This window comes from Asparagus officinalis, chromosome 3 (genome assembly GCF_001876935.1).
Source record: "Asparagus officinalis chromosome 3, Aspof.V1, whole genome shotgun sequence".
In the NCBI taxonomy this organism is placed as follows: domain Eukaryota; kingdom Viridiplantae; phylum Streptophyta; class Magnoliopsida; order Asparagales; family Asparagaceae; genus Asparagus; species Asparagus officinalis.
The window spans coordinates 22,513,274-22,525,798 of record NC_033796.1 but is presented as its reverse complement, the minus strand read 5'-3'; the positions used below and the strand labels follow the sequence as shown (position 1 = coordinate 22,525,798).

General features: G+C 36.9%; 1 protein-coding gene across 1 annotated transcript in view; it reads right to left on the bottom strand.

The window, feature by feature from the left end:
* LOC109833364 (probable homogentisate phytyltransferase 2, chloroplastic) overlaps window positions 6,382-12,525 on the bottom strand; it is a 13,254-nt gene continuing 7,110 nt past the window's right edge. Inside the window, exons 2-10 of the mRNA XM_020401017.1 lie at window positions 10,786-10,907; window positions 10,517-10,663; window positions 10,172-10,397; window positions 9,137-9,210; window positions 8,854-8,946; window positions 8,416-8,533; window positions 8,135-8,197; window positions 6,786-6,818; window positions 6,382-6,656 (exon numbers count right to left, since the gene is read on the bottom strand). Of these exons, the coding sequence (XP_020256606.1) occupies window positions 6,582-6,656; window positions 6,786-6,818; window positions 8,135-8,197; window positions 8,416-8,533; window positions 8,854-8,946; window positions 9,137-9,210; window positions 10,172-10,397; window positions 10,517-10,663; window positions 10,786-10,907 (951 nt within the window). The 3' untranslated portion in view covers window positions 6,382-6,581. The remainder of the gene's footprint in view (window positions 6,657-6,785; window positions 6,819-8,134; window positions 8,198-8,415; window positions 8,534-8,853; window positions 8,947-9,136; window positions 9,211-10,171; window positions 10,398-10,516; window positions 10,664-10,785; window positions 10,908-12,525) is intronic.

The following is a 12,525-nucleotide window of genomic DNA, read 5'->3' as shown; positions in this document are numbered from 1 at the left end:
TAAAAGGAGTGACACTACATGAGGTAATTCTCTCTGGCTTTTTTTACGCAACTAAGAACTAACTCTATACTTTCTCACTCAAGATCACATACCTACTTGATTGTCGGAGGAACAATCGGAGAACCCAACTCCGTCCTTTTACAAATTTATTCATGTGCAGGGAAGAACAGCAAGCCCAAGAACCACTCATCAGAAGGAGTTAGAGGACCCTAATTACTCCACAAACCCTCAAATAATCTCATATTTCATAATTAACATTAACAACTTCTATTAATTACGTCACTGCATTTTACTTTTAGTTTTTTTAATGACCGATTGTATTCTAATAATTGTATTTATTTTACATAGAGGTACTATGAGGCCTTGACTGAGACTGGTTATCAGGAATGTATTGTACAAGTAGTCACAACATCATTTTGAGAAAATATAGCCAGAATAGGTAAATAAATTGTTATTTTCTATTATTTTGCATAAATTTATACAAATATATCCTAAAGTTGTTAGCAAACTTTAATATGCAAGAGGTCCCAAAGCTCCCATTAGTGGATCGTGCACAGAGTCATTCCAGTTGGGAGATCACAGGTCGAGATGATTGATTATGATAGATTGTCACGCAGGCCGGTTTCCTTGCATGCTTTGAGGTCCGATGGATCAAGCTTGACTAGCCTCTTATATGTGCTCTAACTGATAGATAGAGGCCAGAAACAAATACATTCCATATGCATATAGGAGAGTGCATGGTTACATTAGAGGATGTATCAATCATATTTAGACTCATGGTGGTCAGTCCAACTTTTACAAGCACTAAGGATCACTACTGGGAGGATGCATGTATGGCGACACTAGGTGATATTCCTTAGCCTCATGTGGTGCGAAGAAGCTTGATCCGCTTCGCCAGAGATTTTAGAAATCGATACCTACTGATGCCACAGTGCATATAATTCAATACTCTGCCCATTTATATATTTTTCACATGATAGGTTGTCTATCTTTCATCCAAAATGCAAATACTAGCATTTGATGAGTTTGAAAAACAGATAAATGAGGGTATTACTGAGATTAATGATCTGAAATCATTATCAGTGTCTAACAAGATTAGATGAACAATTGACGTTGTCTTCCATAGGAATCATCTGGACGAACGTGAAGGGCGTGAGGATGAAATATATCAGCACATGGTGATGTATGAGCGACTAGACGTAGGCCAAGATCTTCTAATGTAGGTAATGATGGAGCCAGTTCTTCTCACCGTGTGATTGATGATGAATCTGACACTTCTCACCATGCTCAATCTGGGGAGGAGGATCCACATGCACAACAACTACCTATACAGCTATATATACAACCAAATGTGAGATCGTCGAGGCTTGTGCTATACATCGAGGATGGCCTTCAGGACGGGTAGGGGTAGGGAAGTGAGAGGAAGGAGGGGAGGCATGCTTGGATGGATGTGACTAATTTTGTCATATTTGGATCACGTATGATATGAGATTTGAACTATATATGTTAGATTGTGTGTTTTTGATTTGTGATTGGATTGATATAAGAGAGCTACTGATATTATGAATGTGTATATTCTTATATTGTGTAGTTTTCTATAGCAGGGCGAAGCTTCAAGCTGGAAAGTTGTGGCTAGGGCTAAGTATATCTCTACGGGATTGTCAACCCCCATAGAGTATTGTGGAAGAATAATCTCTATGAGATTGCCAAATCCCATAGAAGTTTACAACACAAATAAGTTCCATAGCATTGACAATCCCATAGAGTTTATTTGAGTTAATCTACACAAGATTTGCAATCTAATGTAGTTTAATTTAGTCATTAAACTCTAGGGATTGCCAATCTTGTAGAGTTTTTGAATGATTTTTTTAAATCAGTCTAGTTTTAACTGACGTGGCTGAAAGAGTAGGTCGAAAGTGATAAATACTTTTATGAAAAAGTCAATTTTAAAAGTTTCTCCTTTATTTATTATTGAGCTATTATTTCTTTAAAATATAAAAACATTAGAATTTTCCAAATGAAAATAAAAAAGTAAATTAGAAAATAAAAAATAAAAAATAAAAAATAAAAAATAAAAAATAAAGAACGAATCTCATGTGAAATTCTTCCTTAGTAAAATGTTCATATTTGAACAGGTGTCAGTTTTACTTGGGTTAATGAGGATTATCATGAGCAATGTCCCAATAATCTACATTGCAATTTCTTTTAAACGGTTATTTGATACTGTTCATTATTTGTTTTCCTTACCATAATTAGTTTTGTATTGTTTTACTTTAAGCACCCAAGGCTTGAAATCTATTGGTGTTTTAACCAGGTACCTGTAGTTTTTGGACCCAATGTGTTTTCATAATGTTTGAAGGTTTGACCGAGTGGGAGTGGGGTGGTACAAATAATAGTGGGAGTGCTAATTTGTACAGATCACTGTGTCAATACAGTGGGAGTTTCTGGTGTCAAGTTGCAAGGACTTTAACACAAGTGCATTTGAAACTTTCAATATTGTGTCCGGACTCTAACAAAAGAAGTGTTGAGTATATAGACACAGCGGGAGTTTGAGTGGATCAAACTAGAAATAATTTTTAATGGACCCACCATCAATTGATTTGATCAGTGAGGGATTAAGCACTCCACAATTAGACCGTAGGGGTTTCGTGAGGGAAGATTGACCGGATGAAGTTATTGAATCTCATCTCGACGAAAAAGTGCTTGAGAAGTCACAGTGGAGGGTTTTAATCATCTTGGAAATGATTAAATAGCCAGAGTGGGAGGTTCTTAATCATTCTTTATCATGATTAAGAATTTATTGGTTTTGGGTTATCCTTAAGAATACCATGTGTAGTATTCTCTAGGAACTTCCCATCAAAGGTAGGGAATAGTTTAGCCTCGTGTACCAGTTGGAGGTTTGGGAAATAGTTTATACTCGTATACTTGTTAGAGTACAAAGAAGGAGCAGTTTATACTCGTATACTCTTTGGAGTTAGGGGAGACAATTTATACTCGTATACCCAGTGGAGTTAAAAAGAGGAGAAGTTTATACTTGTATACTCTTCAGAGTTTGCAGGCGTAATTTAACCTCATATACCTGTCGGAGGTTAGGTCATCTTTATTTGGCTTATTTTACCGTTATGACGCCATAGTCAATTAAAGCTTGGATTTTATTTTTGAGGCCTAAGCAAGCCTTAGTGAGATGAAGAACCCTCTTGTGATATGCACAATATTTTGGATCCGTAATCCTCTTAGCTCCCTCTAGATTTTTAATAAGTGGTAGCTCGATTTTGTCGTTAGTGAGGAGGTACTTTAATATGGCTGGAACTTCATCATCTTTGAAAGAATACTCCTTCCGGAACCTTGGATAAGGAGTCTTTTGCTGTTTTTGAGGTTGTTGTTGTGACGTTTGATTAACATCAATAGCAACCACATGTGCTGTCAGCTGGCTTCTCTCGGTCTTCTTTCTTCTGAGGAAGCGCTCGACCTATTCTCCATGCACTTTTAATTCCTTCCAGGTGGTTAAGAGGACAATCCCCATAATTTCGAGGACATCGAGGGAGAAATTGTGATGGCAGGTCTGGAGTATGAACTCTTCTGTGATCGGATCTCGGTAATTCATCGCTTTATTTCGGAAGCGTTTGACGAAGGTGTCAACTGATTCTCCGTCTTCTTACTTCTCATCTAGAAGAGCTCCAATTGCCACTTTAATTAGTGTCATCATTAAAGAAATTACTGAGGAATGAGCTTTCCATATCGTCCTAGTAGTTGATGCTCCCTGGCTTGAGACGTTGATACCAATCGAAGGCGTCCACACGAAGGATGCCTACGAATGACAGGATCATCAGTGGTTCATTCCCGAAGATCACTCCCAGATAAGACTTGAAATAGATCAAGTGTTGAGTGGGCAAGCCTTTCCCGTCGAATAGCGTGAAGTTAATTAGGGTGAACTTCGCTGAGTAGGAGATTGAATCCCACTCTCTTGGATACGGGCAAGGAATGCTCGTTTTCCTTACTTCTTGAGTGGACATTAAGGCATTGACCTTATTCTCTAGCTCTATCATCATCTCGTCATCACCTGTATCTTTTGTCGGGCGATTTTGAGGACGAACGATAGGACCACCCTCAGCGTTGTCATTAGTGATTGGGCCACCCCAGTGTTGGTATTATTTTTAGGGTCACCCTTAGTGTTGGTATTATTGTTGGGGCCACCCCCAGCATCTTTATCATTGGGAGGAGCATCAGCATTGATAGTCTCCTCTACCTCTGAGTCGCTATTTACCTGATTGGTAGTATGGCGACGACTAGATTCATCGTGCTGATTTGACAACTCCTAAAGTTGTTGAGCATATAAATCCTTAACCCGCTGCACGACCATCTCCATTTCAATTTTAAAATCTTCTTTTTGTTTGGCCAATGCTTCTTGAAGAAGTCGAGCCACTTGTTCAGTAGTGATCATGAATACTTCTCGAGCTCGCCCTGTGCTAGACATTGTATCGTTGGAGGCGATTATGGAGCAAGTATCTGAAAGTTCATCTTTTGAAGACAGCCCTTCGTGGATCTTCGGGTAATCCCCATGTCTGACGGCTTCTAACTGGAGCTGAGACACTCGTCGGGCTATTCCTGAATCGACTTTTCTTCCTAAAGAAAAGTCGAGATTAGCGTTATTCGAATTGAACACAAACTTTCCTTTGTCAGCCATGTTGATGGTGACTTCTGGGAGTTCGTCATCTTAAATGACCGATCTTCTTTTGCGGGAGCGTCTTGATTTGGGTTTTGACACTTTAATGGAAAGCCTTCGAAATACTGAGACCCTTGTGGAGCGTTCTTGGGATAGCTACACTCTGATAATACTACCCTGATTAGCCTCTCATAAGGGCAGTGTGAGTCTGATTTTAGGTTACTTCTCTTTCAAGAGTTATTCGCACCCCCAGCCCGATAGTACAACTCATCAGCGTTGTGGTCAAAGCAACCTATTAGTTGTTTACTTAAATTTTTAGGTATGACACTATCATCTGTCAGACACGTTTTCTTCTGAATAGGTAACGTCTTGTTGGCGTTCGTAGGAGTCACACATTTGGAATCACACATTCATGAGGGTGAGACCTTAACGGGCTCTTGGTCTTCCACACACCCTCCCAAGCAGGTGGTTATAGGAATCAACTTGTTAGAAGGGTGCATACGATCCCAGTCTGAATAGTTGCTTCAGAATTGAGGAACGACCCCAAACGTTCCTTGACAGAAGTCTTGCCTCGATCTTTGTGTAGAGAACATAGGCGATCCTTCAACAAAATTTTGAATTTGGAGAGATCCACGCTGCCGTAGGGCTTCACCGGAGGTGCGGGAGCAAGAGGAGCGGGATCTGAAATTGACGAAGGCTGAAAAACAACCTTGGAGCTGGAATTGAGTGAGAGACACCATTGGTTCTCTTGCTAGGTAGAGGCGCCTTAGCTGTCTTCGGTGCAGTTATAGGCGCTATTTTGGCCTTCGGCACCCAAACCTACTTAGATCTTGGTGGCTCTTTGACCACCTCTTTTTTTACAACTATTGTGCCTTTTGCACAAGGATCCGGGCATGCGCAAGAAGTACGCAGTGTTTCTGGATGTGCTCCTCGAGAGTAGAACATGTTCATTTGACACGAACCCATTTGTTAGTCGACGGTTGGTAGGAGGATCTACTGCAAATTTCTTTTTTATAAGTAATTGCATTTGTATCTGAATGCAAGTATTAATGTAAATCTGAATAAAACCTGATATGAATATCCAACAAATCCTCATGTGGATAAAATTCTCAGGAAACTATCACATTGAACGAGTAGCATGGTGATTATAATATAAAGTTTAATAGCTCCACGACACTTTAGAGTTGTTAAGAAAAACTTCTCAATTCATTAGAATGATATTCATTTTCATGAAATGTTTTTAATATATTGATGTATTTGTATCACATTATTGCATAGTTTCTCATAAATAATTATGTTCATAGAATATCATTTTTGTATACTCATTTTCATAGATATTCATTTCATATATGTTCTCAATTTTTACAAGTACAGTAATGGTTTTATGATTGATGAAGATCCGCATCATAACCTTTGTCAAATTATAAAATAAAAAAAATGAACACAAAAGCACCATATCCACATTTTACCAGTTCTCTTTACACACTATTAAAATATTCGGTCCGGATACTTTTTGACAATTATAAACATGTTAGTAGTTAAAAAAAAATCATCATGAAAACATGCAATCCGATATCACCATGTCTGTACATGTTCATTTTAGCGAATGCTCAACGCATAATCATAACAGTGCATCATATCTTAATATATTCCAAACATTAAAAATCAAATAATGCAAATATCAAATTTATGACGGCGGTTACTTGGCAAAAAATGGATGACGAACTTAATTATACATATGTAGAGATATATGTATATATCTTAATATGTTTGCTTGAACCTTACCAAAAAGGGGGGAAAACAACCTTTCACCTCTTTGGGTGTAATCACATGGAAATGGAATATTACAAAACGTACAAACAATTTGAGGGGGAAAAAGAACTATCTACCAAAAATGAGAGAAGAAAACTTTTACAGGCTATATAACAGGAAATATAATATATTCGGCATAAAAGAGGTTCCAAATAAACCGATAGAACTGCGATATTGCTTCCTGAAAAGGACAATGGTAATTTGGTCAGCTACTGAAAACACGTAGTTGAAACAAAATATAATAACTTTTCAGAACTAAGCAATTTAGGACTTAATACAATAAAATGACAGAATAGATAGAACTTTTTACCTTGCTGTATTTTGCTTGCTCCAGAACCCAAGTCTGAGATAACATACACACAAAATCATCAGCCAGAGACAACATTCATAAAGGGTTGACTTGATCAGGCAACCTACTGGATTTGAATTCAAGAACAAAGAAACAGAACATGGAGCAAACATGCATATTTTCTCCACATTAATACCTGGTCCTAAGTTGCATGGAAACGGGCACGAGTACTAGTACGGGTGTGGGTGCGGGTACGGGACACGGCAAAACTATAAAATGTAGGGTACGGGGACACGACTACATATATATATTGAATTAATACTATACATAAGATAACTTTTTCCCCTTCATGTGTCATTAGAATTAAAATTCCGATCACATTTTTGAGTTTCTTTTATCATATTGATTATCGTGAATTGTAAACTACTCATTTTTTACTAGACATCTAAACGACCCATTAACTATATAGTTTTAAACTTGGGTATGGACTGAAATGAATTCGACCCGTATCTCATTAGTTTCAAAAGACGGATGTGAAGTGTAAACTCTACGTCCAGGAAGTCTTTGACAAGTGTTTTAAATTAACACATATATCGTATAATTGAGTACATGTTGTAATAAATGCATGCATATATTCAAGAAGTGTCCATGAAGTTTGGGTACGGGAAAGTGTCGGGTAAGTGTCCGGTACGGGTACAGCTTCATTATAGAAGTACCCGGGTAACATAGGGTCCTGGTCCTATAGGATATTTCCCTAATTTGCCTAAGTGGTTAAGAAGATAAGAAGATAAGACAACTAGACTTTTGAATATCATCATCTACTAAGCTCTTTTTTTCCCTTTTGATAAATAAAAATAGCTAATGTAATTCAGAAGCTTTTAAAAATCTCGATAACATTAAGTAGTGGAAGCTTTAACAATATTATAATGTTTCTGCTGGCTATAGCTCAACCTTTACATATTTGTTAATGTTTCCCTATTTTACAGGGTATCAGGTCAAGTTGCTCTTGTCCAATATCCTATTTCAATTGATAAGTACTGTTAACCCATCTAGATGGTAAATTGAAGATCTAGTTCAGTAACGCTGACGTGCAATCACTTACAGGTGAGATATAGGAACCTATGCAGATAACCAGGATGATGTGCCGTTTGTCTTATAATCTCAGTAACATATGATTACATTTTGCAAATTACACGACATGAACTACATGGATAAAATAACTTCCATTCCAAAGAGTTCATCAAATAAATAGTAAATCAATTATTTAGTGGCACAACGGCTGGTATCGTTTAGTAAGACAGATGCATATTCCTATCAAGGGTCTATGTAATAGCTAAATGAGCATTGTATTCAAGAAAGTAAAGAAGAACCTGGAAAATCAGCCACAGTGCTAATAAAGCGTGTGCGGGTATCATTAAGCCTTGTCTGAAACCCTGCACAGCAAAAGACATCATTCAGTCCACAATAAACAAGGGATGGGTTATCCATCTAGCTTTCGGATGTTTCAAGTAACAAATTTGTTTATGTACAGTTAGCTTCAAGCATTCAACCTGTATCCTTGAAAATAAAGTGAATTAAAAGGGCCACTTGTTATGGTGAAATTTGTCAGTAATTAACAACCCCAGCAATGCCAAGAGATATCTGTTTTTACCTGTGGCATGTAAATTGCTACAAGAATAGCACTGAGATAATTTGCCAGCAAAAGACCAGAGCCAAGAAGTGCTATATTCCTGACACCAAGCTTTGTTGCCAAGGTTGATATTTTGAACCTACATGAAGAACGTAAGGCAAAAACAAAGGAAGAAGAAAGAATTCAATTTGGTGAAGGAATGAGTTGTATGTTTACATCACCGAACATTTTACTTGAGTAGATTTATTCTGATAGTTTACAATGCAACTAGAGAAAATTATTTAAAAATAGTTACAAAAAATAAAAGATGCCCTTATACACCATAATTTCTAGAAAAATGATAAATCAGTATCAATTTAATAATTACAAGAAGAATATTATAGACTAGACTTTCTTGTAAGATAGTTTCCACAAAAAAATATAAAAACCTGGGGTATATTAACAGACATATTTACTCACTTGCGATCTCCTTCAACATCTGACAGATCTTTAGTTATAGCAATGACAAAAGCAAACAGCGTCACAAAGGCTGTGATGAAAGCTACAGGTGAACTGCAGATAGAAATATGGCACATGGCATTAGACATGACCATCATCTCTGCATAAGTCTGCAATGAGATGCAAAACAACTTTTACCCACTATTCAAATTCAGGCGTTAACAACATAATGCATATTTTTGTGCATGTATGCATAAAATAGTTTACTATAAGGGACCATGAAAATGCAAAGAACATTGTCTACCTCCATTTAAAGGAAAGACCCAAAGCATCTCTGGTGGCATAATATACTCCAAAATTGAGAAGAAATCCACGTACCTAAGAAAATCAAATGAATGAAGCATCAAAGGAAGATATTCCATGGAATAATCATTACTTGGGTATAGTAGATTTAAAAATGAAATGAGATGTAAACACAAAGTTCTGAAGGAAAAAAAGAACTTATGCAGCATAAATTCAGAAAATACGGAAGGATGTTTCTGCAAGATAAGGTCCAAAATGTAGATAAAGGATAGTGCGTATAATCACAACAGCAAAATGTGTATAGCATAATTTTAAAAATTGTAAACCAAAAGAGGTCTGCATGACTATTGATCCAAGATAGTGAAGGAACATGCCAGCTTACTAACAGCCAAATATGGCCAGAACCTCTTTACAAATCGTTAGCATCAAAAGCAATCTATCTTCCTACCACAAAACAATTACTTATCACTTGCTTGTTACACCCTGTAAGACTCTCATAATCATGTAATTTTATGCTATAGACGGATAACATGCACTTAGATAGTCATATTTGACATAATGATCATGGACAAGAAAAATGCGTAACGTTACACTCTCAGAGTTAATGAGTACTAAAGCGCTGTCTTCCACTGTCAAGGTTTAAGTTCTTTCCTGTTGGTTTGCATTTTAAATATTTTGTACTTAGTAAACCTGTCCTAGAAGGATTTGTAGCAAACCTGTCCTAGAAGGATTCATTGCTCAGATTGATGTCATATATAATAACAGGAAATGAAATACCCTTTTATACATATTGGAATCACTTTAATAAATTAGAAGTATATAGATCAGACAGTAAATGAACTGACTAATACTTCCACTTGAATGCATGAGGTATGAGCAAGCAATGTTGCCCATTTGGTTTTTACATGCTAACTGATAAATTGCTAATATGCTATAGGCTGCAATCATAATTTATCTATGCTCTAAATTTGACACTTGACACCTGGAAAATACATGACAATGAAAAAAAACAAAAACAAAGAGGAAAATGTAATACCGTGGCAATAATAAGAAATGCCGCAACAGGATATCTCTTTAATCTGAATGGAGGAACAGAATATATAGTTCCAAGAAAAAGTCCCAGACAATAAAGAGAAGATATGAATGGCCCAAAGTTCAGTCCAACAATCAGAAGGCCAGCAGCTGCAAAAGCTAACACCAAAATCCATGCTGATTGAACTGATAGATCTCCTGCGGCTATGGGCAAGTATGGCTTGTTCACCCTGAAAACAAAGAAATATAAGCAAAAACACAACACTTCCAGCCAGCATGACTGAAAAAAGTCATGTTTTTGTTTAATAAGGAGAAAGATAAGTTTGAGGGGGAAAAAAGTATATCGTACTTGTCAATTCCGATATCATAAATCTGATTAATCCCAACAATATAACCATTGCCACAAATAAGTGCTATAAGTCCATAGAGTGCCTTAATCGTCAGCCACCAGCTTATCAGATTTGGGTTCTCAATCAGGGCTCTTGCTACCAAAGCTCTGCAATCAGAAGGAGATGAATTGAGGATACTAATAGTGCAATAACAAGAAAGAACTAAATTATGGTTGATTGATCAATAATTAATTGAATACAAATTCAATCTAGAAATCCAAAAACTTACATGGACCCTAGAGCAGTCCCGCGAATCGTGTGAGGCCTTAGAAATCTCCAAAAAGAATCTCGGAACTCTGCAAGTATTTTCGATAAAGGACTGGACCCATCACTAGCAACTTGAGAGCATGCCTGAAAAAAAATACTTGAACTTAGTTCGAGTTTCTTCAGTATCAGTATATCACAACATGTAATGGGGGAAAAATGAATAACTTCCTTTAACTTTAGGCAGCATATAACAAGAAGGAAAAAAAATCAGAACAAAAAATTGCAAATTCAATTGATATATGTAAACTAAACACAATCACATTACACACCCTTACTTACAAGCAAACAAAGTATAGATACTTTGCAACTACCATGACAATTATAATTTTTATTTTTCGTTATCCTTATCATCACCATCCTCATTATAAATGAACACTCACTGCTCATAATGTTAGGATTATGTCTTTGATTCTTTGTATAACTTCATGAGAATTAGATAGGGTTAGGGATCTATCATGATTAAGAGATTGAGTATCATCATGATTAGGAGTTTGTATCATATTCTAATTAGGAAGTTTGATTAGGGGTAGAGTTTTGGTTTCCCTATATATATATTCTTCTATTATTAGAGGAAAAATAAAAGGAGAGGGGATAGAGAGAGCTAAAATTCTTGTAATCTAGGGTTAGCAGAAGACGTAGCTTGATTCAAGAATATTATGCGAGAGACGATGGTTTCTTAGTCTTTGACTATGCAAAAGATTATAATATTAGGAGAGGATTTCGTAGTATTTGTCCGTCCAAAAGATTGTAAGGAGTGAGCTTTTGAAAAAAAAATATAAGAGTTGATTATGTATGTGAGGTTAAGAGATTGAGATATGAGAGTTGAGTGGTTCCTCTTATAGTTCTCGTTGATACATAGTGGATTTCTTGTATTGTTTACCCATGGATGTAGGTAGAAGTTGGTCAGCCGAACCATGTAAATCTCCATGTTTTTTATTCTTGATTGTGATTGTTTTAATCTTGCGAAATGCGTGTTGGCTTCCGAGTTGCGGAGATCGTAGTATGCGAGGAGAATAAAATTCTCCAACAAGTGGTATCAAAGCCATGGTGATGGATCCAAGGTTGAGTTCACAAGATAGAAAACAACGTCGTGCAATTTTGAAAATCGGCATTACAAGAATTAAGATGAAGAAAAAAAAGGAAGGGTCAGCGACCTCCAGCAAGAGGAAGATCATCAGCTTCGACGATTGGTAGCTGCCAGTGAGGCAGATGGTGGTGGTGACCTGTAGTCACGAAGGAAGCGGCTGAAGTCGCGGTTGGGTTTGATGGAGGCATAAAAAAACAATCTGTGAATTGCAAAACAAAGGAAGAAAGAAGGCAGTGATATGGTTTTTGGGTCATCCGTACTTGATGTTTTGGATCTCACATGATTGGTGTACTCATGGGGATTCGTGGTGTTTGGTGTTTGTCTGCGGTTGGTATTCTCATGAAAGCATTGAGCACAATCGCATGGGTTACTCACGAGGGATGGGAGCACTTGATCTAATGTGGAGTTTTATGGTGTTTGGTGTTTTACATACACATCAGATGGTTCAGATTGTTTTGTCAGTATTGGTGAATTGAAGGTGGATTTTGGTGATCCAGAAGTTGATTTCTACGTTTTTGAGTGCTCTAAATGCGATGAAGGGTTTTATTTTTCAGATTATGCTCGAATTAGTCAGAAGGTAGAGGAAAGTTCTGATAGTAGTGACCGGACAGATCT